Source organism: Leptosomus discolor, chromosome 11 (assembly GCF_034619465.1).
Source record: "Leptosomus discolor isolate bLepDis1 chromosome 11, bLepDis1.hap2, whole genome shotgun sequence".
Lineage (NCBI taxonomy): Eukaryota > Metazoa > Chordata > Aves > Leptosomiformes > Leptosomidae > Leptosomus > Leptosomus discolor.
Window position 1 is genome coordinate 15,954,059 of NC_141401.1, and position 25,213 is coordinate 15,979,271.

The window sequence follows — 25,213 nt, forward strand, 5'->3', positions numbered from 1 at the left end:
CCTTGCACGCCCGGCCGAGTGCGGCTGTGCAAAGGGGACACCTGGCGGCGTGTGGCCCGCACTGCCTTGTCGCACACAGCCCCGGCTGGGGACACCGGCGGCAACCTCTGCCTGGCACCGGGGGATGCATCCAGGCTGCGGGTCTATTTTTTTGGGGGGGGGGAGGGGGACGACGACACTCGGTGTAAGGTACCTGCTGCTGTCCGGGCAGAGCGAGCAGCGCTCCGAGTTATCTCCCCCCCTGCCCGGCTGGGAAAAGGGGTGGAGATGCCCCAATAAATTACGCTGGGCTGCCCTGCCTGATTTATTTTAGAAAGATATTAATTTGATTGGGTGGTTTCTTCCCCCTAGAGCTGATCCAGTGTCCTGAACCTTTTAAGCCCCATGCTGGGAGTAGAGAGGGTCTGCATGTCGGGCTCGTGGCCGCTGTGAGCATCCCTGCATCTGTGGTGAGCACCCCTGGTGAGGTTATCCTGTGATCTGGCCAGCTCAGCTCACCCCATGGATGTGCTCATGCCTGTTCCAGCTCCCAGAGGATGAGGTTGCGTCGGGCTAGGATCTTGAGCGCCCTCCTGGTGAGCAGCTTCTCCTGCACCAGGGGCCGCAGGATGGTGTAGCTCTGCAGGTTGCAGTGGGTGAGCATGATCCCCGCATCAATGCAGGCAGGGAGCTTCAGGGCTTCCCAAAGCTCTTGCAAGGCCTTGGCTGTGGTCAGAGCGCTGCCCTCATTGAGCTGCTGCTGCAGGTGCCTTCTCAGCAGGTTCTGCAGCTTGTAGGAAGGGGCCTCGGGCAGCTTTTCTTTGATCAAGGACAACATATCCACGTAACCAGCTGCAATGTGGCAGAAGTCCACTTTTCTGTCTGTGGCATCCAGGGCTTTAAAGAGAGTAGGCAGCTCCGGTCCCCAGAAGTTATAGACGATGAGGACGGGCCTGGGCAAGGAGGAGAGGTACCAGAGGAGGTGCTGCATCCCCACCTCCATGGGGACACCCTGGGAGAACAGCGCCAGTATTGACTCGGGGGTTTGAATCATCGTCTTGAAGGTGTCCTTTCCGTTTGCCGCTGCCACCTCCATGATGTGCTGGGCTGCGGAGGGGAAAGGATGCGGCTGGAGTAAGTATCTGGGGGTTCCCCTCTCAGCACCCAGCCCCCTGTGTCCAGGAAAAGCAATGCTCACTTTTGTGATCAACCTTCAAGCTGAGGAACACCAAGGTGCTCAGCTCTGACCTGTCATTGCAGGGGCTGGTGGGGCCAGTGCTGTGGTGGGGTGAGGTGCCGCTCCCGGACCATGTAGGGCTGGAGGGCTTCTTGCTGTCCTTGGGCTTGCTGGAAGCCTGCAAGAGATTGGAGAAGGGGGCCAAGTCCTGTCTGCCTGCTTGGGTCTGGCTGGGAAGGCATGAGGAGCTCCTTGGGTGCACCATTGGCCATAGGCAAGGACCTGGTTTGTGCAATGCCATGAAACCCACAGGGTCTGATGTCCCGGTACTGCCAGGGATGGATTTGGTGTGTGTTGTGTCTCAGGAGTGGGCTGGCCATGGGGAGCCCCATTGAAAACCCCAAACCAGGATGCGGGTGAAACAAGCAGGTGCATAGCCCTGAATGCAGCTCATCCTAAGCGGGGGGTGTGATGCTGGCAGTCGCCAGAAGGACACAACATGCAGGACTGGGAATCTTGCTGTTCCTTTCTGCACATCTTATGTGGATGCAGCTCATGCAGGGACATAAACATGGCTGAGCAACCTTACCACATGAGATAGAGCTAGACTAAAAGATCTGTCTGGTGTTTAGAGGAAAAGGGGACTGAATTGGGCCAGGAGGAGGTTTGGTGCCCCTCCGTGCTCAGCAGATCCAGTGCCTACAGTGGTGCTTCCCAAGGGTGAGTAAAAGCAGCCATGCCAACCATCCCCTGCCCAGCCTCAGGAGGGATGGACATTCACAGCAAATATCTCCCTACGAGAAGGTAGGACAGCAATACATTCAAGATGTTCCAACCTTGGTTTTCCTCCCTCTTTCCCCCAGGGACAATCCTGCACCCCTGGTCTGGACACCCTGCAGCGATGGGATGTTCATCTCCCTCCACACCAGTTTTTGCATCTTTACCTGCAGCCCAGGAGCTGTGGAAACATGGCTGACTGATGTCCACAGGCATGTGAGCAAAACCAAGCACTCGCCAGCTCAGGGGACCTGGGATTGCTTAAATGCCAGGTTAAAATTTGAAGGGCATATGGGGTTCCTCTGTCTGGGAAGGGACAGGAAAAGGTACCGGCAGTGGGGTGGTGTCCTGTGTCCCCCTTGCCTGTCTGCACCCAGAATGACCCAGTTGGCCTGAAGGGAGTTAGATGAACCAAACTTGGCAACAGAATGTGATTGCAGATGCTCTTGTTACCCAGACCAGCAACATGCAAATTGAATTTCTATGCAAAAAGCTTTTATTGAAGGGTTAAGCAGAGAGAAAAAAATATTTTGGGGAGGAAAATCACCCAGACTTGTAGCACTGTGGTGGCTGTGGGCGATGGATCCAGGCAGAGCCAGGTGCTGACGACGCTCTTGCGGCTTCAGCTCGGCATGCGGAGCATGACAGTCCCCAGGTGACCCCATCTCCCCAGCCCCCCAATCTAATTTTAGGTGTCTGAGCCTCTAGGCAGGTCCTCAGCCCTTACCCTCCACCCCCTGAAGGCTGCAGCTTCCCTGGGCTTCATCTCACTGTTCAGCCTTTTTTCTCATTCCGTTGCTATTTCCCCACCACCACCTTTTCCAGGCTTTAAACCGATTTTTCCCAGTTCTCAGAGTTGCACTTTTGTACTGCCCAGCACCAGATGTTTATAACCCTGGGACTTCTCTTTTTCAGCCTGTGCCTTTGTTACACCCTTCACAATGTTACACCACATCGTACCAAAGGACACCTGATTCATGCAGGGATTTCTCACAAGCAGCTAACATCCCCAAAAGCCCCAGGTTTTGGATTTTTTGGCATTAGCAGGGAATGGGGACAGAGTTTTAGCCCCACAACTCTTCCCTCCCCCCCCCCCCCCCCCCATTAGAGACAAATCAGGAGAGCAAGGAAAAACAGCAAAGGAAAAAATTAATAAGGAAGCCAGCAGCAGGCTGGAATTTAATCTGGGAACAACTTTATTGAAGAGTAAGAGCTTCTGCATTACTTTATACAAAAAAAATAATGGGGCTGTTAACCCCTCATTAAGCCAGTGCTGGAAAACCAGCCCCTGCCAATCCCAAATTGTCCATGCTCACCTCCATTTCCAAAGGGATCCCCTGCTTGTGATGGTGACGGAGTATCTCAGCAGGGATTCCATGCCCTTGGTTCATCTAACCAACTCAGCCAGGGCCATTTGGTTGCAACACACAGGGTTTGCAGCACCAGTGCTGTGAAATGTCACTGCAGGGAGCTTGGAAATGTCACTTTGGGGATGCTCAGCTGGTCCCTACCTGCTCTGGTAGCTCCTGGGAGCTTTTTAGCCTGGGTAGGCACAGGACTACTGATGAATCTCCGAGCATGGATGCTACATTCAATTTGAAAACTTGATTTTTATATGAAAATGGATTTATTTTTTTTTTAAGATGAGAACAACCTTTCCAGCAAGGTGGAAAGGAAGAGGCCATAAGGACCAATTTGAAAGGGTCGTCTTGGGGGATCGTCTGGTGTGGGATCCCACCTCAGAGAAAAATCAAAGTTGGGTTTGCTGACTGAGAGAGAGGACCCTGGTTGCGCCAGAACACTAGGAGATGCCAGCAAAGGTCTTAGTGTAGGAGGACTAGATTTGGGGTGGCCCAGATGCCCTGCTGCCTGGGAGCAACCACAGCAGAAGAGAAAGCTGCAAGCAAGTCTCTGGCTGATGCTGGGAAGGGAGAAGGCTTGGGTCTGAGCATAGCTGGAGGAAAGGGAATGGCACCCCAGAGATGATGGGGGGCAGCTGCCTCTTCTGCGTGCAGCATGGCTCAGCAAGGAGGGAGGTCAGGCGTTCCACTCACCGCCATGTCTTCCTCGCTGTCCTCTGAGCTGGAGATGATAATGCTGGTGTCTTCTGCAGAAGGAACAGGAGGATGCTGAAGCTTCAAGACATGATTTTGGATCACACCGATTTTCCCATCAGAGGACTGATCTTATCTCCTGATTTTTGCAGTAGAAGGCAAATGCTTCTACAAGGACCATGAACCGCTCAGCCCTTGGCTGCTCTTGGATGCACCCCAAGGTGGGGGCAACCTCTCCACTGCTGCTTCACCCTGTGGACCCTGTACCAGCCTCTCCAGAAGATGCATTTCATCCTCCCTCCTGTTTGCAGAGTTGAGCCCGGGACCCCTCACTGCAGGATGCTCCAGGAAAATCCATAGCTCCTGGAGAAGGAGGCAGCAGATTCTGTCTGTACTTACCCTGCTGCTACGCTCCTCCCCAGGCTTGGGTTTTGGCTGCCTCAGAGGCAGGGCATGGAGCTGGATGGAGCATCCATGTCCACCCCTGAGCACTGCTCTTGTATTTACCCCCTCGGGAACCAGCTCCCACCCTTTGCTTCTCTGACCCAGGAGAGGTTGGCCAAGGCTCTGAGTGCATGGGGGTGCACAGAGGTTGGGAAAGATGGGGGGACCCCCGTAAGATGGGGGAAGGGATGGGGTAACAAGGAGGGTCATGTCCTCAGTCCCCACCTGGATCATCAATGCGGCTTCTGGCGGCAGGGATACTGCTGCAGTTCTGGCTCGGCATGGAGGTGCTGGGCCCCTTTTTGCCATCCCACTGGTTTGAACTGGGATCGCTGGGGTCCGGCATGTTGTCACACTCCAGCTTCAGTACCTTGGGTGAGACCTGGCTGCCCTTTTCCACACAGTGCAACCTTCGCCTGGGCCATGCAGTGTCGGTGACAGCCTAGGCAGAGGAGAGCACAGGGGATGTAAGGCACCAGGGTGGCATCTCCTGGTCCCCAAAGGCTCCCGCCTGCTCAGGGCTGTTCTTACCGGGCTCATCTGCATCTCCCCAAGGCTGATGGTGAAGGTGGGCAAGATGGTCTGGCTCTCAGGCTGGACAGACTCCCCTTGCTACAGAGAGAGTGCAGAGCAGTGTTAGAGTGAACCTTGAGAGGGGCAGAAGCATCATCAACAGAGGGGAAACTGAGGCACAGCCTGGCTCTCCAGCTTGGCTCAGGGCTCATGCCTCAGCTGTGGATGTTTGGCAGTGCTACAGCTCAGGGAGGCTGCGTTTTTTCCTGACAAGAATGAGGGATGAAGCAGCAGGCTTGGACAATCAGGATGGGGTAGGAGCATGTCTGGGCAGCGGAAAATGATGGCTAAAAGCAGGTTGTTCTCTGCCCAAGCAGAAGCATCCCTGGGGGTTTGTTACTGATGAAGAAATGGGAGTGACGGGCTGGGGAGGGGAAGGCAAACCCTTGGTAAAGGCTTGCAAAGGTCAGAGGAAGGGGGGATTCGTATCTCAGCTGATGCAGGAGCCCTCCCCGCATGGCAGTATATACCGGGATGAAACACGGACATCTCACCGGGTTGTTCTCCAGGGCCACCTCGACTGCGGGGACAGCTTGGGAATTAGTACCTGCAATGGAGAGAGCAGGGCTGCAATCCTGAATCGGGACCTCTGGAGATCCCAACTGGCCCTGGTGGCAGCTGAGCTGGGAAAAACCTGCCCAGCAGCTGCAGCCAGGAAGGGGCAGCTCTGGTCTCCTTTCCCTTTCACAGCCCTTTGGTTAGGGATGGCCCAAGTGGCTTAGGATTTTTCTGGGGACCCAGAAATCAGCATCACCAGAACCTGCCAGATTGGTGGGACAGCAAAAAGAGGCTCTGGCCATATAAGCAAAGGAGCAAATCTTGGCCCCAGTGGAAACAGGCACCCTGCAAGAGTGCAGGGCTCGTTTTGCTCCAGGGAGGTGGCTCTGAACCCTGAGGGACCCAGAGCCGGGTGACTGCTTTCTGAGCTGGCCCAGGTCCCCACTGCCTGTGGTGTGGCTGGATCCATCCCCACACTGACTCCTCACCTGGGTGCCCCATGACACGCTCCACCAGCGCCTGCAGCCTGGCTCTGCACTCAGCAAAGTTCCCAGGCTGCGCTCGGTCCTTGGCTGCTGGTGGCTGCAGCTGCTGCAGCTGCTCCAGCGAGTTCTTGATGAAGGGCTGCATGTCCATCACCTCCTGCTCTGTGGCGTAGAGCTTCATCTTCTCCACCAGCCGCTCGCTTGCCTCCATCCGCCGCAGCACTCCCGCCATGCGCTGCAGCTCCTGCTGGCCCTGCTTCTGCCGCGCTTTCACCAGCCCCAGCAGCTCCTCTTCCTCCTGCCGGATCAGCCTCACCAGCTGCTCCACGTGCTGCCGGATCAGCTCCCGCATCTCCCGCTCTGCCTCCTCCAGCCTGGTGGCCTCACCCTCCAGTGCTGCATAAGTGGCCTCAAAGCCACTTCTCTTCTGCTTCAGCTCCTGGCTCATAGTGCCCAGTTCCTCCTGCCTGCGCTGGGTCTCGCTGCGGATGTCGCAGAAGGGGGCATGCTGGCTGTCCAGCAGCGCGCATGAGCAGCACAGCGCCTTCTCACACTTCTTGCAGTAGATGCTGGAAGGAAACAGGAGCATCCTTCAAAGCTCGTACATCAGCAGGGCAGAAACAAGGCATTTCCACTGTGCTGGGCAAGGCTCCCGCTGCCCAAGGGACAGCTGTGGAGTTTAATGAGAGGAGCAACTGAGGCACAGGGCAGGAAAGGGCTTTGCCTCACATCGCCAGCTGCAGATGCGGGCATGAAGCTGGGTGTTCAAGCCACCTTTGCTCCCCTCCCTCCTCCCAGGGACCTGCCAGCCCCCATATCACACCCTACTCCTGCCCCAGATGTCATCGGGGTAGCAGCAGGCCCTCTCCAAAGGCAGGTGATGAAACCCCCTTTCTGGCAGAGCTGGTCTTGGAGCAACAGCCCCAAAGCCCTTGGTGCAGGATGGGATCTGGGGATGAGGCACCACTCTCACCTGGAAATTTGGCCCTGGTCGGCATGACCTGGACGGGAGCAAAAAAGGTTGCAGGACTTTCTAGTGTCTTCCAGGAACTGATGGGCTGACTCAGCACGAAGCTCCTCCACCTTCCTGGCCTCGTGGCTCCTCTTCTTGAAGAACCACTGGTGGTCCTCAAAGCACTTGGTGCAGAGGAACTCGCACTCGGAGCACCACACCGCTGCTGTTTCCCCCCGGCACCGGCTGCAACTTGGGCCGTTGCTGTCTCTGATCTTCTTGTAGATGCTGAGCCTGGCCTGCAGGTTGGTGAAGAGCAGGTTGTCCATGTCAGGGATGCCATTGGCCTGTGGGATGGCCGTCCAACACACAGGGCACTGCCCAATGGGCTTGTTCTCACTCAGGCAATCAAGGCACAAGGTGTGGAGGCAAGTGAGGAGCTTGAGGTTGGGCGATTCCTGCTGGCAGCCCTCACAAAGCACGAACTGGAAGTCATCCTCCACCACAGGAGAGTGGGATGGAGTGGAGCATGAAGGTGTAGCCTGCTGGGGTCCTGTCGCCATGGGGGCAGCAGCGCTGTCTCCATCTAGGTGGAATGTGAGGGAAAGACCCCGTTGGAGCACATCAGATGGGCCAGGGGGACAGGAGCCTCAGTCCCACCCGTGGGGGCCATGCAGCCCGCTTTACCCTCCCCGCTGCAGGGAAGGGATAAGGGACTGCCTCTTCTCCACCCCTTCTGCTGAGAGCGAGTGGGTGGCAGCACCCCAGCAAGGCAAAGGGTGCTCTCCCAGGGAGATTCTCTGCTGGCAGCAAAGGGCTGTGCTCCCTCCTGCCCTCAGTGTGGGACCCTTGGAGGGTCTCCTTCCCCCCTCCCCAATCTCTTTCCCTTCGGGGGAGTTTGCATTTCGAAGTTGGGGCGGGAAATGAAGGCTGCAAAGCGACTTTACTTTCGCTTTGCTGCCACCGCCACTTTCTGCCCTGCGTGCGGGGAGGGCAGGGGAGGGAGGGGGGGACCCTGGCGACCGTCCCCTCCGGTTCACGCAAAACCTCCCGGGCAGCACCGGGATACTGGCACCAGCCCTTTCTCCAAAGGTGTCCCCCCTCCCCACCCCGGGCCTCCCCCAGCCCGGCAGCGCAGGCAGAAGCCCCCCGAATAAAGCAGCCCCCCTCCCTTACCACCCCCCGCCATGCAACGGTTTGGCACCCTAAAAAATAACGTCCCCCACCCAAGCAGGCAAGCCCCGTGGCTCCTTTTGAGGGGGCCCTGGGCCAAGCTTTGCCCTGTCCCGTCCTGCCTCCCCCTCCAGAAAAGCGGGGACACACACACACCACCCCCCACCACCGCCCCCCCCCCCCCCGCCCCGCCTTACCTGCTGGGCGGCCGGGGCCGGGCAGCTGCGGGGCGGCGGGGCTGTCGGGCATCGGGGTAGCGGGGCCGAGCAGCGCTCACCGGAGACTTTCGTTTCCTCAGCCTGCCTGGGTGGGGAAGAGGAGGAGGAGGAGCTGATGGGGAAAAAGGCGGGGAAGGTAGGAGGGTTCGCCGGGGGACTGCTGGGTGGCAAGGGAGCGAGCCCCCGGGGTTCCTCGCTCCCACCCGGGCAGCGCTCTCCGCCTTGCCTGCCCCTGCCTTCCCTCTGCCCTTCGCGGGGCTGGGGGATGCAGGCACCGGGGGGATGCTGGCACCGGGGGGATGCTGGCACCAGGGTGTGCATGCAGGCACCGGGGGGTATACAGGCACCAGAGGACTGCAGGCACCGGGGCAGGGATGCAGGCACCCGGCGGGGGAGGGAAAGCATGCTGGTACCACGGCGGGGTCGGATGGCAAAGCTCTACTTCAGTTGCCAAATAGGACCCCCGAGCTGTGCTGGGGTGCGTGTCTGGGTGCTGGCTTGGCTGCACAGGCTGCTGCTGTGCCCGGGGCAGTGTCTCAGGCCCCCGATTCAGCCAAGGGGGGCTTTAAACCTGCTCTATTGCCACCCCTCACCCTCAGCAGCGCGGCTCCGGGCTGTTCTTTGGTCTCCACTATCCTTTGTAGGCCTTCGACATGGGGGCGGGGGGCCTTGGTATGGCGAGAAGGCCATGCCGGAGCAGGAATCCCTGAGAAAAATACTTCTCCTGCTTCCCTCTGGGGCTGGGCTACCCTCCGGAGCAGCCCAAGGTGAATGTGCAATGGAGGACCCGGTCCTCCCCGTTGCCAGTGGAGCAGTTCCGAGGCAAGGCCTCTCCGGAAAAACTCACCCAGCCGTGAGCCATGAGCCGTTTCGTCCCTGTGCCGTCAGCAGCCACATGACAGGCGGACCAGGAAGCACCAGCTGCTCCTTCCTTCCCCACCACCGCAGCGTCCTCACCGCCACAGCCCCTGGTCCCCACAACCACAGGGCTGGTGGCCGGGGATGCCACGGGGTTATCTCCCAGCTCCAAGAGCGTGCGAAGCAGAAGGCAGCTGCGGGGCTGCAGCTTTTGTCTCCTGGCTCGGCTCCTGCCCAGAGGGTTGCTGGGAGGATGTGAAACCTCCAGCCCCCAGCAAAGAAACTCCCTGAAGCATTTAATTTCTTCCAGCAAGCATCCTCCGTGATAACAGCAGGGTTTGTCGTCTTTTCTCCAGCGTCTCTCCGGTTGCACATCAGGGCAGGGAGGTTTGCAGGCAGCTGTGCAGGGGGGTTGGGTCGGGTCAGGGACAGGCAGAAGCCATGCTGAACACAGATGTGGCTGCGATGGCAGTGGGGAGCTGGGCTTAGAGGGCTCTGAGCACCAGGAGCAGGGCACTGTGCAAGGCACCAGCACCATGTTCAGCCGGTCGGGATACCAAGCCCTTCCTTTGGGAGACTTTGACCGCTTCCAGCAGTCCAGCATTGGGCTCTACGGTGCCCAGAAGGGCTTCTTCTCCTTCAGCTCCAAGCAAGAAACTCTGGGGCCAGCTGGGAATACTGCAGGTGAGTCCCAACCTTAGACAGGAGTTGCTGCTTTCCTCCCTATTACCACTTTTGCTGTAGGGTGGTGTGCTGGCTTGGTACCCCCCATGCTCTTGGCTTCCCAGGGGTGCAGGGTGCATGGAGGGAGAGGCTTGGATGAGGGTTCATGGGCAGGGCAGGGGGTTTTGGAGCAGGTACATCCCTGTTTTACCCCTCTGCAGACTCTTCCCAGGGTTGGCTGTCCTGGATCTGCCATGGGATTATCACCTCCTTGGTCTTCTTGCTGATGGTTGTCACCTTCCCCATCTCAGGATGGTTTGCCTTGAAGGTAAGGGAGGAAAGCAGGTAAGGAGTGGGATGACAACTCATCCTCTGTGGAAGGGACCGCTCCTGGCTGCCCCTGCTCCTGTTGCTTCTGGCACCACAGGACCCAGTGCTTTTCTTCTGCCCTGATCTAAACTCTCCTGTTCCAGGTCGTGCCCACCTACGAGCGAATGATCATCTTCCGCCTGGGCCGCATCCGGGCGCCACAGGGACCTGGTGTGGTCCTGCTGCTGCCTTTCATCGATCACTGGCAGCGAGTGGATCTGAGGACGAGGGCCTTCAATGTGCCCCCCTGCAAGGTAAGCTGCCTTGGGCCTCAGGGCAGAATGGAGGGACATCTCTAAAATACCCAGAGCAGGTAGATTTTGGGATGGTCTGACCCTTACTGCTGTGCATGAACCCAACTTTCTGTTCCTCCATCATCACGGTGAGGTGAGGGGGGGCTGTAGCTGGTGCTGTGAAGCCAGAGTCCTCACCCGCTTGTGGTTGGAAAGCTCTTCTTGACTTTGCACACCTTGCTGAATGGGTGTTGCTGGCTCAAAAACATCAATCCCTACCCTTCTCAGATGTCTTTCAATAACAGCTCTGTGCTGGAAACTTTCCTCACCATTCAAACTAGCCCAAACTGAATTATTTGGGTTGGTTTTGCTTTCAATAACCCTAATCTTAATAAAGAGATCTAGAGCTGTTTGCCAGCTGGGAAAGAAGTGAATGCCTTTGCTCCCAGGCTCCTTGCACAAGGGTTGGGCCATGGGGCGGAAAGGAGGAGAGATCCTGACTCCCCTCTGCCCCAGCTGACCTCCAAGGATGGGGCGGTCATCTCCATGGGCGCCGATGTCCAATTCCGAGTGTGGGATCCCGTGTTGTCTGTCATGATGGTGAAGGATCTCATCGCAGCCACCCGGATGACGGCGCAGAACGTCATGACCAAGACCTTGGTGAAGAAGAGCCTCCGTGAGATCCAGGTGGAGAAGCTGAGGATCGGGGAGCAGCTGCTGGTGAGGACTGACCCAGTTCTGTGCAAAGCTCTCCCAAGCCCCTCAAACCCTTAGGCTCTTAGTGTGAAAGTAACAGTAAGAGAAAGACGGAGCTGCTGAAAGTCCATCTAGCCATGGACCTAGCCAAGGAGGGCAGCTGGGAAAACGTGGTGATTAGTGGGGAGCAGATACCTTCAGCCTGTGGATTTCTGGAGCTCGGTGGCTTATCTCTAAGGGCTTTAGCCACACAGACAAGCCACATGTTGTTGGCAGGCTTAAAATCTCCACCAGGAAAATATCTGGAGGGGGCTGCAAACTGGAAAGGGCTTTTGGGGAGAGAAGGAGGACAGGGTGGCGGCAGAGGGGCAATGAGTAGTGCCTGCAGCCAACCTGGGCCACGCCAAGTTCTTGTGGGGTGAATGTATACAAAGAATGATATAAAAGGATGCTGGGGGGATATACAGGTATCTCTGGGGTGGTTTAGAGGCCAGAGATGCTGCCTGGCACCATACCATGACACGTTGCCCAGGGGGAAGCAAGGAAGGGGAGGAGGCCGTGGAAAGGGGAGGAAGACAGAGCTGTCCTCCCTGTCCCAACCTCCTCCAAGCCAGGAGAGCAACTTGGGGAGCAGGGTTGAACGTTAGAAAGTGTACAGCTTGGAGGAGGTAGACTATTGAGCCTGGTCCAACACCCCAACAGCTAAAGCTGGTGGGTAGCAGAAGTAGAAGTCATGGGATGCCCATGGTTAGGGGTGCGATGGTGGGTGGTCTCCACAGCCATACCCAGATCTGCCTGGGCTGCCAACACTTCTCCCTTTCTTCCTGGCTCTGCAGCTGGAGATTAATGACATGACAAAGTCCTGGGGCCTGGAGGTGGACCGGGTAGAGTTGAGCATGGAAGCTGTGCTGCAGCCACCCCGGGAGAACCTGGTGGGCCCTCTGGCCACCATGCCACCCGTGCCAGGTCTGGAGGGGCTGGATGGCACCATTCAGCAACTGGCTGCCCATTTCTTCAACAACACCCTGGTTCCAGCAGGCAGTGGGACTGGCGCTCTGGAGGCAGGTAACCAACCCAGGGCCACTGCTTTTCTGCTGGGGGATGTTCCTCCTGCCCAATGACCTTTGTGTCTGTTAGCTGTTTGATGGAGGAGTCAAAGTCTGGGAGATATCACACTCTTATGAGCACAGCACAAATAGGCTGGTGGGGGTGGGGAGAGCAGACCACTTCCACCACGGCTCCATAGAACATGTGGCACAACTCAGCCTTTCTACCGACACATTGGAGATGGCACCGGGGAGGGCAGGAGCAGATCTGCAAGAGCCCTGGCTCAAGACCAGCTCAGATCTCAGCATTTCCATCAGGAAAACCCAAGCCTGATCTTGCCAGGAGAGTCACATCTGAGGGCAACATGGATTTTTTTACAGAAACACTGCACCAGTTTGTGCCCAGCTATTTCTTTCAGGGATAACTTTCCAGCCTCTGGTAGAAGGGGAAAGGTGACCCATGGCAAACAGAGGAGCAGGCAGTAGGAGCTGGTAAAACCAGTTGTCCTCTTTTTGCCTAGCTGGAAGCTTGCTGGATACATGGGTTTCTTTAATCTGGAGAACTTTTCTGGTGGGTCCATGCAGACCAGCAAAGCTCACCACCTGAAGGTGTTCCCTCAACCCACTTCTCTCCCATTGTCCCCAGGAGACAGTATGGAGACGGTGAATGAGGTGGAGCCTCCCACTGCTGCCGGCAGCACCCAGAGGAAGCCCAGCGCGGATGAGCTGCTCTCCGCAGTGGAGCCTGTCCTCTCTGAGAGCCTGGTTGGCCAAGTGGGAGCATCCTACCAGGTCAACATCGTCCTGCCCAGCGGCGCCCAGAGCACCTACTTCATAGACCTCTCCTCAGGTCACCACTCTTAGGGGTTGTTGTGTTGGAGACAGGAGAATGTTCTGTGCCTGTACCCCCTTTGCATGCTGTGAACCCCACAAAGCTTGGTGGTAGGGGGGTCCCAAACCAAGCCCGCTTGGTAGTTCCCTGAAAGGCACCCAGGGTCCATCAACTGAGCACTGCAGTCTGGCAACCATGGCGTTGAGTCCATGCTCTCTGGAAGTCCAAAGTATAATTTGTTTTGTGTTTAAAACCATGAATTTTCCTTCAGAAAGAGTATTGGCAGAAAATTGGCAGCCAGATCTCCTCATGGCTGGCCAAGCAGGATGGCTCTGACATGTCAGGGTTTGTTGTCTCTTGTATGCCACCAGCCCAAGCGGGTAGTCATGGAGGGACATGTGTGAGCAGCACCTTGGGCCACTGCCATGCTGGAAGATGTCCTCCCAGCACCCTAATCCATCCCCCCCATAGTCGCTGACGGTTTTCCTGGTGGCCATGGCAAAAGTAGGACACGGCTCAGAGGTGGAGCACTGTAACAGGACTTTGGTGGAGCAACACAAGAGAAATTTATCTCCATAAGGAGTAAGGACTCCTGTCTCTAAAATCCCCCTGCCAGGCCCTTGTCTGTCATCTGGCCCAACTCAATCCTTATGAAATGGTGGTGGGAAATGCCAGCAGGCAAGGCTGGATCCTGAAGCCCGCTGTTTCTTCCTCTCCCATCCATTGTGTACTACAGGCAGTGGGCAAGCTGGCCGTGGCGTGCCCGAGGGCAGCCCTGACGTCATTCTGGAGGTGGCAGAGAAAGACCTACAGGACCTCTTCTTGGGTGACCTGCGCCCTTTGAGTGCCTACATGAGTGGGAAGCTGCAGGTGAAAGGCGATCTGCACCTTGCCCTGAAGCTGGAGGAGCTCGTCAAGGCGATGAAGCAACGTAGATAGAGCATGCGTGTGGGTGCGTGTCTGTGTGCTTGTGTCTCTGTAGGTGTGCAAAGGCAGGGGGACATATAGAGGTGCTGCGTGGTGGGGGCCTTGCCCTGCTGGAACTCCTGCTGCCCTCCCTGTGGAGGCTACAGGAGCTGGTGAAGACCTGAGCAGGGAAACTGAGGCTGAGCTCCATTGCCTGTCCTTGTCCTTGGCTTTACCTTCCCTGCCCAGCCTTTGCCTACAACATCATGGGATGGGAACCAGTTGGCACCCCAAGCATGTGCCAGTTTGCTTCCAGGTCCCTTGGACAGTATGCCACCGGGGCACAGATGGATGACCTGGTGCCCCCACAAAGAGCTGCATGGCTGGGCATCTCAGACTGGAAGGGGCATGAGCTGAGCAGAGTGGGTAGAGAAGAGCTTGAGGACACCGTGGCCAAGGACAGTAGTCGTGGGGTGGGCAGCCGAAGCGGGGCACAAGGGCTGGCTGGACCAGGCTGGGATGCCACCAGCAGGCTGGAGTTGGGGTCCAGCATAGCACTGCTAATAGGATACTGGCATTTATGGGTGAGGAGCAGAGGTGGCGATTTAGGGAATGACCTGCCTGGAAGTGCGTGAGCCTTCTCGACACAGCGCTTTGTAAAAAGTGATTGCGCTAATTTGTGCTTCAAAGTGCTTTTGCATGCGTGCTGTGAGATCTGTCCGCGGGGGCGTGTGGACTGTATATAGGTATATACAGATATTTATTTATTTATTTTGTAAGCTTCCTTTCTATCAACACTCGATGGACAATAAACCTGGTCTGCAGCCTTGCACTTGGGCAGCGATGGGCCAATGACTTCTGCAGGCAGATGGGGCTTCACCCCTCAGTGCCTCAGTTTCCCCAAGGGATGCCAGGGTGCTGCATAAAGAGGCCATGTGCTAGCCATGGTGTGGGAGTTCTGCCAGTCAAGGAGGCTGCATGGTGTGACTCCATCTCACCATATGATCATGATGAATACATGAAGTCCTGCCACGGTGAGGAAGAGTTGTCAGGATGTGGCATGGCCTTTCCAGGGATGCTTAGCTCCCCAACAACACCCCAGGGGTTAAAATGTCCTGGAGTTCCAGGCAGCTTTACCTGTCCCCAGGATCTTTTGCTGGACCAGTGGGAGAAGCCTGACCGGTCTTCCCGGCCTGACCTGTTCCTGCAAAGGGCTGCTTGTCAGGGAGAGGGCATGAGAATTGAAATGTTTCCAAAATTAGAAATGTTTCTAATTGAAATGGTTGGCAGGTGCAATCAGGCCAAACCACCCGCTAAATATCTTCTTCAAAGCCTGGGTCTGGGTGGCATCAGCCTGGGCCAAACTTTGAAGATCCTACAGCCTCGAGGGGAGGTGACAGTTGTGTCCCACCATGCCCTCTCCCTTTGGGGATGCCAGTCTAGGTGAACCCCAAGTGCTCCTGGGGGTCCCCCTTTTGTGGTGGTCCCCCTATCATGGTGGTTCCCCTGGTGAGACAGCTGGGGGGGGTACCAATGCCTTGCAGGAAGGGGCAAAGCAGAGTCAGGATACAGCCCCCCCCCCCCCCCCCCCCCAGGACCAAGAGGGATGTGGAAATCATCTCCAAGGAGCTGGGGGACAGTCCCTGAGCCACCTCACAGCCACGGGGTGCAGAGGGATAGGGTGGTCGCACAAGCCGAGCCCCCTTTGGCACTGCCTCCTCCGGAGCGGGGCAGGGCACTGGGGCCCTGAAATACATTTTGGGGTTTTTTGGGGGGGAGTCTTGGGGTCCCCTCCGCGTTTCTTCCCTCCTGGATGGCCGGGAAGGGCTGAGCCGGCTGTGAAGCTTTTTTCGGGGTGGGGTAACCAGGGCTGGGAGCGGGCTCTGAGAACCGCCACCCCCGCCGCGCCCCGACACGGAGGAGGAGTTATCCGCAGCGCAGAAGAAACCGAAAGTGCAGGCAGCGCGGGCAGGGGGGGGGGGGGGGTGTGTCGGTCTCCCGGCCCTGCCCGCCCCGCCATGGCCAGCTCCGGCTGCGGCCCCCGGGTGAGCTCCGGCCGGTCCGGGGGCGGCGGGGGGGGGGGGGGGGGCGGGCGGTGCGCTCCGGCGGTGCAGGGGGGCTCGGGGAGGGGGGGGGGGGGTTGGTCCAGGCCACCAAAGTCCCCGGCTCTGCGGCGTGGGCTGGAGGGAGGGGGGGGGGGGGGGGCGATGGGGATAAGAGTTTTGGGGTGTTCCCCCCCTCCCCGGTTTGGTGGGTGGCAGGGAGGGTAGGGCTGGACCCCAGCCAGCCCAGTGAAGGAAGGCACCGGTACGGGAAGAAGGGAGGCAGGAGGCCAGAGGGATGGGCTGAGCGAGGGAGGTGGGGAAGGGAATGGCTGGGAGGGTCATCCTCACCCTGCCAGGGTGTCACCCAGGCGTTCTTGGATGCTCCCTCTGTTCCTTGTCCTCCACGCTGCCCCTCTGCAGCCCCCCCAGCCCCATAGCCAGGGGGACCATCCTGTTTCCTCTTTGCTAGAGAGAGAGGAACCATTCAGCAGGGCCCTGTCCATCCAACCATACCGCAGTGCGGCCATCTCCAGACTGCTTACAGGGCCTGGGCATCACTGGTGGGAAGTGGTTGCTCACTGGTTGCTCCAAGTAGGGTTTGCAGGTCACCTTCCCCCAAGATGGGGTTTCAGAAGCTCTTAAAAACACACCCTAGTGCTCATTCCTCTTCCTCTCTCCCTCCCTGCCCAAGCTCCTAGAAGATGACTTCCAGTTCATCCTTTGTGAGGGCTGCCAGCAGGAATCGCCCGACCTCAAGCTCCTCACCTGTCTCCACACCTTGTGCCTCAGTTGCCTGAACATTAACAGGTCCATTGGCCAGTGCCCCCTGTGCCGGATGGCCATCTGGCAGTCCGGTGGCATCACCGACATAGACAACCTGCTCTTCACCAGCCTACAGGCCACACTCAAGGTCTACAAGAAGATTGTCGACGGAGTTGACTTGGTCTGCGACAATTGCAAGAAAGCAGGTGAGTTCTGGTGCTCTGAATGCAAGGAGTTCCTCTGCACCAAGTGCTTCGAGGCCCACCAGCGCTACCTGAAGAGGGAGAGCCATGAAACTAAGAGGGTGACGGACATCAGGGCAGGGTCTGCTAAAGACTTCCTTGAGAGCATCAGGAAGACTGGTAACTTGTCCTGCTTCAACCCGGCACATGAGAGCCAAACTGTAAGGTACGTCTAAGGAGGTCTGTCCCCATCTGGGTGGGTTTTTGTCACAAATCTTTTTGTGATAGTCCATGATGGGACTGAGCAGGGTGTCCCTGTCCCTCTGCTGTCCTGATTGCCACCATGTCATGGAGAAGATGGGTGGGAAGTAGTGACTGGTGAGCTCTAGGCATGGAGGGATGGGTTTGGATGAAGCCAGGTTCAAGTTGATGATGGGAGAGTGTGGGCAGGGTAGACAGGTGGAGGGGAGCATGTGGGGTGCTTCTTGCTAGGGTAAGGAGGGTGAAGTTGATGGAGCTCTACGAGAAGAAGGCCCGTTGCTTCAGCTGCTGTGATGGACAGCAAAGAAGGGTGTGTTTTGCTGATGGTGCTAGATCAGCTTGGAGATGATTTGGGAAACAGCATGGGTGCAATGCAGGACAAGGTTTAAATGCTCTCAGGGAAAAGTCCAAGAGAGAGGGGAAGGGCTTGGAGCATCCATAGAGGCCAGCACTGAAGCTAGCCACAATGGCCCAGATGCAACCCCTGCCTCAGCATGTCCTGAGCCCACCACTTGCTGAGGCTACCAGGACTCATATGAGGGATGGATGATGATCTCCACTCCCCACCTCTTGTATTCTTGCCTTAGGTATCTTATGGAGATAAGATACTCTTTGGTCTTATATTCTTATACATAACCCAAATAAGCACTCATGGAAGGGCAGCAAGCTCATTTCTTCACTGCCCTTGTGGTGTGTAGAAGAATATCTACCATAACACTTGCACAGTCACCATAGTGACTTTAGCCAGCCCAGCAGAGGAGCAGAAACCCTGTGGAGACAGTGAACCAGCATATTGTTTTGAAATTCAGAGAGTATAAAACCAAATGCCTGGCTGAAACATGATGGTAACTTAAATTCAACAAATGAACGAATTTGCAATTTGATAAACAAATGAATTGCAAAAATGCATGGTCTAAGTTACCGCTCTGCTTGTATTTGGCCTCGCAGCTTCTACTGCAAGAAGTGCGAGAAGGCGCTGTGCTGCTTGTGCATGCTGCTGGACAGCCAGCATGCGCCCTTCTGCGACATCCGCAGCGAGACCCAGCGCAGGCAGGAGGAACTGGGCACTATGAGCCAGGAGCTGAAGCAGAAGAGAAGTGGCTTTGAGGCCACTTATGCAGCACTGGAGGGTGAAGCCACCAGGCTGGAGGAGGCAGAGCGGGAGATGCGGGAGCTGATCCGGCAGCACGTGGAGCAGCTGGTGAGGCTGATCCGGCAGGAGGAAGAGGAGCTGCTGGGGCTGGTGGAAGTGCAGCAGAAGCAGGGCCAGCAGGAGCTGGCAAGGGAGCTGCAGCGCGTGGCGGGAGTGCTGCGGCGGATGGAGGCAAGCGAGCGGCTGGTGGAGAAGATGAGGCTCTACGCCACAGAGCGGGAGGTGATGGACATGCAGCCCTTCATCAAGAACTCGCTGGAGCAGCTGCAGCAGCTGCAGCTGCTGGTGGCCAGCGACCAAGCGCAGCCTGGGAACTTTGCTGAGTGCAGAGCTAGGCTGCAGGCGCTGGTGGAGCGTGTCATGGGGCACCCAGGTGAGGAGGCACTTGGCCAGGTGGGCTGGGGAGGGGGGACCAAAAGCAGAGTGGAAGGTTATAATCCCTCATTAGACCATATTCTCCATGGGTTTCAAGTCTCCTTCCACATGGTGACTTGATAGACCTGTGCCGCCAGCCTTTGCTCATGCAGTGGGCACACTCCAACCTCCCCCAAGTATGAGATGCAGTTATTGCATCCCTCTCTTCCAAAGCAATGCTCGTCTCTTGCCTTTGTGGTCCCCCAAATGCAATCGTGTTGGGAGGGAACATGGTGAATTGCTTGGAATGAAGCCATGCCATGGGCTGAAGGACAAGGGAGGCGAGTGGCACCTGGAGATGGTGTGCATGGAGGGGGCTCACAGAGGCTGCTGTTGGCAAGGAGGAAGCAGATGGAATGGTTGGATCCACTCTGCATCCCCTGTGAGAAATGTTTGTGCTGGTGAAATGTCCAGGTCCCTTGGGGGTCATAATCATCCTCCAGCCCTTAATGTCCTGCCATCACCTGACCACTTCTGCTCCTCAGATCTCCAGCCAGCTTGTCTTTGCTCAACCTTTGTCCACAACCATCTGGGGCAGTTCCCCTTTGGGGTTGTTGATTACCACCTTGGGATGGCATATCCAACCGGGAAGGTGAAATATTCCCAGAGGGCACTCCGCGACAGGGGTGGCAAGAGGTCCACAACCACTGCTGGGTTTTCCCAGGTCTTCCCCCAGCTCTTTGGCAGCAGAGCTGTGGCTTAGATGCTGGTGGTTTGGGGGTGGTGACAGCCTTGGCTTCTGTGGTGTGTGCAGGGATGGTGTGCTGGAGGATCCAGGTTTGGTCAGAAAGTGGTGGCATTCTTCCAGAAAATGGGGGGGAAAAAAGCAATGGGAGGAAGATACTTTGTGGGGTCTTCTGCTCCATCCCCCTGCTGCTGTCTTCAGACCTGGGCTATGACCAGTGTCCTCCTTGGACCTCTGTGGGTGTCCAGCACTGAGCTCTCAAGGGCAAGCTCATGGGCTATGGAAAGTCCATAGAAGAGCCCAGGGGTGATGTCCTGGATGGAGCTTGGGGTTTCCTGTGGACAAGCTGCCTCCCACCCCACTCCTTCCACCTCCATCACATGGTAGGCAGTGTCCCTTGATCTCCCCTCTCCACCCCACAGAGGCAGGCTGGGTGGACCATCCAAGCCCTGATTCTCCCCTCCTACTCCCCTCAACTCCCCTCCCTGCAACAGGTACCTCCGCTCCTGAGCATGACTTCCTGTCTGAAGAGAAGACCACCCTGATCCTTGACCTTGAGCCTCCCGGGGAGCATTGCCAACCGCATGGAAGTCTCCCTGCAGGACTGCCTGCCCACTACCAGCCCTGTGCCCCCGTGTCGGACCCCTCTGGTGGCAGAGGACACAGGTGTCCAGACCAGCAAGGGAATATATCCCCCACCCAACCCACACCTCCAGCCTGTCTGAGGCAGAGGGTTGAAGAAGCAGAGGAAGACTCAGAGTCAGCCCATGGAGACACTGTGCCTCTTCACAGGAGCATCCAGGACACTCTGGCCTCCCTGCAGGAAGACTTTGGTGTCTGGGCCAGGTCCAATGTGCAGCAGGCAGACAAGCTCCTGAAGACTGGCAATCACCTCCTGCAAGCTCAGCGCAGGGCAAACAGGCACCTGGTGTCCGTGACCCAGGAGATCCAGGCCATGTCCCGCTCCCTGGCCACCATTGCCTCTGCTGTGGGACCCTTGCTGCAGCCTGTGGCCATCCCACGGGACCTCCCTGCCACAGACGTGGACTGGCTATCACTGCCCTCCCATGTGCTGGAGTTATTCCCGCCCAGCACCCCACAGAATCGTGAACCACTTGTCCCAGCAGCTGCCACAGCCCCTTCCCCCAGCAGACCTCCTCCTGCCACTGCCCCTGCCAGCCCAGCATGCTCAGAGCCCTCCAGCCTGGCCTCCAAGGGGGAATGCCCCAAATCAAGGGATCCCACCAAGACCAAGAAAGGTGGGAAGCCCAGCACCAGACTTCAGAAGCGGAGGAAGAAGTGAGGGTCTGCAAACCAGAACATTTGCCATGGACTGCGGCTGCTTGGAAAACCCTTTAAAGGTCCCTGCAGAGAGCAGGCTCTTCATCTCACCTTGCTATGGCAATAAATTGTCCTGGATTAAATGGTGCATTGTTCTTTTACTGGGTTTGGGAAGGCAGCATCTCCCCTGCAAATGAGCCCCACCATTGCATGGCAGTAACTTGCTTGGGAACAGCATGCTACTACTAATTTTCTTTTTTCTTTCCTTCCCAGCACATGTGACCTCCTGGCTTATGGGTCTGGGATGGGTGGGAGGGCAGGAGAGGAGAGCTGGAGGAAAGGCTTTAGTGCAAGGATGGGTGAATGAGCTGGCAGGTGGCTGGGCAGAATGGACACTTCTCCACCCAGCCTGCAAGCTCACTGCTGGATTTCGGTCTCAGTAGCAACTCCAAGAGGTGACCCTCCAAGAAGATGGCCCCAGAGCCACCTTCTGCAGTGTCTTTTCTTGCTGCTGTCAGACATCCCCAGCATTGCTCATCCTCCTCTCAGCTTGCTGTGTTTTTCTTCTTTCAGAAGCCACCCCAGCTCCAGCCATGGAAGACTCCCACCAGGTGAGAATGGGCATTGCTTTGGGATTTTTGCCTCATGGGGTTACCTGGCAGGAATCTGGGGCTACCCCCAGCCCTTGCAAGATTGTTTGAGCTCGAGCATTTGGTTGCTGCTTTCAAAGTTCTCTTTTGAAAGAGGAGATCAGCCAAGCTGGCTGAGCATAGAGCTGCAGAGCCGGGGCAGACTTTGTCCCTTGAAGGCACCTTTCTGGCTAAAGTTTAAACATCTCAGCGTGAGACATGCCGCTGCATGCACCGTAAAGAGCTCTCGTAGGCATGGTAGGTTGCAAGTCATTTCCTGCCTGCACTACGCCCTGCCCTGCTTATACCAAGGGCTGGTGGGGGAGAGGTGCTGTGACTGGTTGTGATGGATTTGGGGCCCTCAAACACATCTCCCAGAAGAAGGGCAGGGCCCCACTCAAGTAGAAATGGCCTTCAACAATGTTGAAGGCAAGCTTTCTTCTGGTTTCCAGTCCGATAGTGCATGAAGGACTTGTCTAGCATCAGACCTGTCTGCCCTTGTCTGGGACAAAACAGCCATCACAGGACCAGGGCTGGGGACCCCCAGGCTGCCCTCCTGCAGAGCATGTCCCCAGATCAGAAGGGCTTAGCCCTGCTACAAGCCCTGTGGAGCCTGGGAGCCTCAGGGCTGAAGCAAGAAGATAAAGATGATTTATTTCCCCCAGCTCGGGAAGGGGAGGTCCCCGTATTCTTCTTTGCAGCCGTTAAGCGAAGAGGAAAGTTTTCCTGACCCCTGTCAGGCAGAGAGGGGACCTTGACCAGAGCAGTTGGAGAGGCCATAGCCTGGGAGATCCCGGGCCTTCATGCCAGAAATGAAGACATGGTGCTGGGTGACCCCAGAGCAGCAGAGACCATCTGGGCAAGCAGAGCACTTTCTTTGGGCAGGGACAAACCTGTATGGTCAAGCTTGTTCAGCTGTGCTCCAGTAGCAAAGGACATCTCCATTCCTGGCCACGCAGGGCCTCTCTCACTGGGCTCCTCTTTGTACGTTTAGATCTCCACCTCCAACTCTGCAAAGAGGAAAAAAGTCCAAAATGTGTCTGTCCCGGTCACCAGTAAAGGTGATGAAGATTGAAGACAATGACGATGGATGGAACCAGACCGTGCCTCAGCAGCCAAGCTGCTCGGACCAGCCTGGGACCAGCCATTTGCTGTCTCCCATGACTCTTGCCAAGGAGGACATCCTGCTGGAAGACATGCCAGATGGCAACGGTGGGCTGCATGACTCAGGTAAGTGGTGTCCAGAGCAGTGAAGCCATGGGTAGACTTTATGGGATGTGAGTATTGAGGCAGGGTGGTTTGCAGCATCTCCATAGACCTCCCAGGAGGATAGTTATGTCCCAGCACACTACCCTGTTTAAAAACAAGATACTTGGTGGAGACTGATCAAGAACCAGACTTTGTTCCTTCAACTGCTTGCACACTCTTAGGCTACGTGACACTGCATTTTGGTCCTCTCTCCCCCACAGGATCTTGCCTAGCGTGTACTCTGTATCTGTGGCTTGAGGGGGAATCAGTCCTTTTTCAGGTGGACCCTGAGCGCAGGGTTGCTCCCTGCTTGCTCCCCACCCACCTTGCTGGCTGTCCAGGGCCACCTCTTGGCATGGTTGGTGATGCCAATCAGGGGGCCATCAGCCCTGGCATTCACTGCAGGGGTGGACAGCCCTGCATCCAAAAGGTGACACGTCTTTCCTACCTTGGCTGATAGCGATATTCTCAAGTTGGATAGCTTTGAGGAGGACAGCTCTGATGAGGTGTCAATGGTGAGTGCAGCTAAAGGGCTTTCAGTGCGTGGCCCTGCATTGCTCAGTGTTTGAGCCATGAAGACTGGACCACTTGGTGCTTCTAGGCCTTCAGGACCACCCCATAACCCCCCTTAGAGCCTGGCAAGGAACTTGTGAAATCCTTCCTGAGTGCCAAAATAAATCCCCTCTAGCTCTCCTCCACTTCTGGGGGAACACATCTGCCTGGCAGCTTGGAGACTTTGGTAGATACCATCTTGGTGACACCAAGGTGGTAAGCCTCCAAAATGAAGACCAGCAAGAAGATGCAGTCCCAAACCTCGCCTCCTCTTTGAGGCTATGGATGGATGGTGGTTTTTTTGTTAATTTGCAGAACCGATCATTTTCCATGACAGTCTGCACCACCAAAAGCTGGTGACCAGCTCTTCAGAAGAGATTTTAGAAATGGGCAGCTTCCCTTCCCTGCCTGCTCTTTGCTGGCTTAGGCCCTTGGCTCACAGCCAGAGGGGAGATGTTGGGTAGCCCAACTTTTCTGTGACTTTTGAGCAGAAAGCCAGTCAGGAAGGGTCCAAGCAAGCCATCCCATGTGGACATGCATGGAGTATGCATGTTACTTTGTTTTGTGGTGCCAGAGGAGGCAAGTCTTCATGACCAACCAGCGGGGCTTATTACACCCTAAGTTCTCTAGCAGGCAGTTTGAGTAGATCCCTGAGCTTTGGTGGCCTTCAGGACACATGAGTGCCCAGAGCTGCTGCCCTGGTTCTTCCTGTGATGTTTATTTAAAGGAAATTGTGTGCTCTTCCAGGACTCCAGTCTGCTAGATGATCTCAGCAACATCCTCGATGAGAGCATCAGCTTTCCCATCAGCAGCCAGAACACAATGGACTCAAGACAAGGATCCCTTGTCTTCTTTGACATGAGGATTTTGAGTAAGATCCTAAGTGGGGACGTCCCATGTTGCAACCAGCTCAGTGTCTCTTTTTGGTTTTAGGGGGGGAAGTTCAGGAATATCCACGATGGTATTGGCTGTGTAAGGGAGAGGACAATATCCTGAGCTCCCAAGAGGCCTTGCCTTTGAGTTTCAGGGCATCTGGAGGAACATGGAGCCCATAGGGCCATGGGGAGATTTCTCTGAGATTGCTCAGCCAGTTAACCAGCCCTTGCACCATTCTGTCAACATGGGCTCCCCTGCTTCTCCTTCCCATGGGCCAATCTTTCTTGGGTGAGGTGGATTTTACTTTTCAAGCCCCTCTCCTTAATTCGCCCTCAAAAAGCTGTAAAAGCCCTCCTGTTCCTGGTGGGCACAATGATCCTACTGCAGGAGGTGTTAGTGTTGATGGAAAGGACACTCCTGAAGGAACGTTGGAGAAGCTGGACGTTGAGGGTGTGACTGAATGGTGGAGATAGGTGAAATGGAGGATCAGTCCCCCAGCTGCTATCAATGGTGAAGGCTGTTAAAGGCTGAGCAACTCAATCAATGTTTTATTTTCCTACTGAATAAGAGGCTAATTCTGCCTTTCTTCCCTCTCCAATCCTCTTTCCCTTTCCCTTCCTTTTCTCTAGAAAATGAAAGCATTCAGATGACGGTGGTAGATGGAGAGAAAATATTCCCAGTCCTGATTCAGCCAGTGAAATATTTGTCCAGCTTGATGGCCAAAAATACTGTTTGTGAGATCGGTCTGAGGAATCTGCTGTGCCACCTCAACACTGTCCACAGGCCCATCCTGGGTGGCTTTGGTCTCTGGTCACTCTCCTTTCCCACTCTCTTGAAAGCATTGACAGTCATGAACAAGAACGAAGAGTTCAGCTCTGTTGTGTATGGTTTCCTGGACATTTTGCCCCTGATTAAGGAGGAGATCCCCAAGACGGATAACTACAAGCTGAAGAACTTGGCCAGCACTTACCTTTGGTGGCACTTCAGTGACAGCAGCACCATGGAGAATGACAGCATCATGAAGTATCTGTGCGAGGTGCTGGATGTCAACCTGGTGAAGAAACGCAGGCTGATCCTCAGTCAAGCCAGCCTGGAGTCCTTCATCTCCCTCCAGCCCTTGCTGGACGAGAAGCTCCTCACCAGCCATCAGCCCAAACACTGGCTCTGCACAACATTGGCCTCTCTGAGCTCT

At 56.3% G+C, this 25,213-nt stretch overlaps 3 protein-coding genes across 3 annotated transcripts; 2 read left to right on the forward strand and 1 right to left on the reverse strand.

Annotated features, from left to right (window-relative positions):
- Positions 1–511: 511 nt before the first annotated feature.
- Positions 512–8,361, reverse strand: LOC104346739 (PML nuclear body scaffold). The gene is made up of 9 exons (XM_086471717.1): positions 8,310–8,361; positions 6,961–7,525; positions 5,991–6,556; positions 5,499–5,551; positions 4,963–5,043; positions 4,657–4,873; positions 3,988–4,040; positions 1,178–1,334; positions 512–1,086 (listed from the first exon to the last, which is right to left on the reverse strand). The coding sequence occupies exons 1-9, from the start codon at positions 8,359–8,361 to the stop codon at positions 512–514; spliced, it is 2,319 nt and encodes a 772-aa protein (XP_086327843.1).
- A 1,363-nt stretch (positions 8,362–9,724) lies between these two features.
- On the forward strand, positions 9,725–13,966 carry STOML1 (stomatin like 1). Its single transcript, XM_086471661.1, has 7 exons — positions 9,725–9,872; positions 10,073–10,179; positions 10,325–10,474; positions 10,970–11,173; positions 11,986–12,214; positions 12,842–13,045; positions 13,764–13,966. The coding sequence occupies exons 1-7, from the start codon at positions 9,725–9,727 to the stop codon at positions 13,964–13,966; spliced, it is 1,245 nt and encodes a 414-aa protein (XP_086327787.1).
- A 1,985-nt stretch (positions 13,967–15,951) lies between these two features.
- On the forward strand, positions 15,952–20,738 carry LOC104353061 (protein PML). Its single transcript, XM_086471330.1, has 4 exons — positions 15,952–15,978; positions 16,670–17,148; positions 18,132–18,709; positions 19,930–20,738. The coding sequence occupies exons 1-4, from the start codon at positions 15,952–15,954 to the stop codon at positions 20,736–20,738; spliced, it is 1,893 nt and encodes a 630-aa protein (XP_086327456.1).
- The last annotated feature ends 4,475 nt before the right edge of the window (positions 20,739–25,213 follow it).

What these genes read in the sequence shown, in the direction of transcription:
- LOC104346739 (XM_086471717.1), bottom strand. Translation starts at nt 8,361, where the DNA reads ATGCCCGACAGCCCCGCCGCCCCGCAGCTGCCCGGCCCCGGCCGCCCA. An exon ending in CGGCCCCGGCCGCCCAGCAG is followed by an intron (nt 7,526 to 8,309) that starts GTAAGGCGGGGC and finishes CATTCCACCTAG; the next exon opens with ATGGAGACAGCGCTGCTGCC. An exon ending in CTTGAAGGTTGATCACAAAA is followed by an intron (nt 1,087 to 1,177) that starts GTGAGCATTGCT and finishes TCCCCTCCGCAG; the next exon opens with CCCAGCACATCATGGAGGTG.
- LOC104353061 (XM_086471330.1), top strand. Translation starts at nt 15,952, where the DNA reads ATGGCCAGCTCCGGCTGCGGCCCCCGG. An exon ending in GCTCCGGCTGCGGCCCCCGG is followed by an intron (nt 15,979 to 16,669) that starts GTGAGCTCCGGC and finishes TCCCTGCCCAAG; the next exon opens with CTCCTAGAAGATGACTTCCA. An exon ending in GCGTGTCATGGGGCACCCAG is followed by an intron (nt 18,710 to 19,929) that starts GTGAGGAGGCAC and finishes TCCCTGCAACAG; the next exon opens with GTACCTCCGCTCCTGAGCAT.
- STOML1 (XM_086471661.1), top strand. Translation starts at nt 9,725, where the DNA reads ATGTTCAGCCGGTCGGGATACCAAGCCCTTCCTTTGGGAGACTTTGAC. An exon ending in TCAATGTGCCCCCCTGCAAG is followed by an intron (nt 10,475 to 10,969) that starts GTAAGCTGCCTT and finishes CCTCTGCCCCAG; the next exon opens with CTGACCTCCAAGGATGGGGC. An exon ending in CTTCATAGACCTCTCCTCAG is followed by an intron (nt 13,046 to 13,763) that starts GTCACCACTCTT and finishes TGTGTACTACAG; the next exon opens with GCAGTGGGCAAGCTGGCCGT.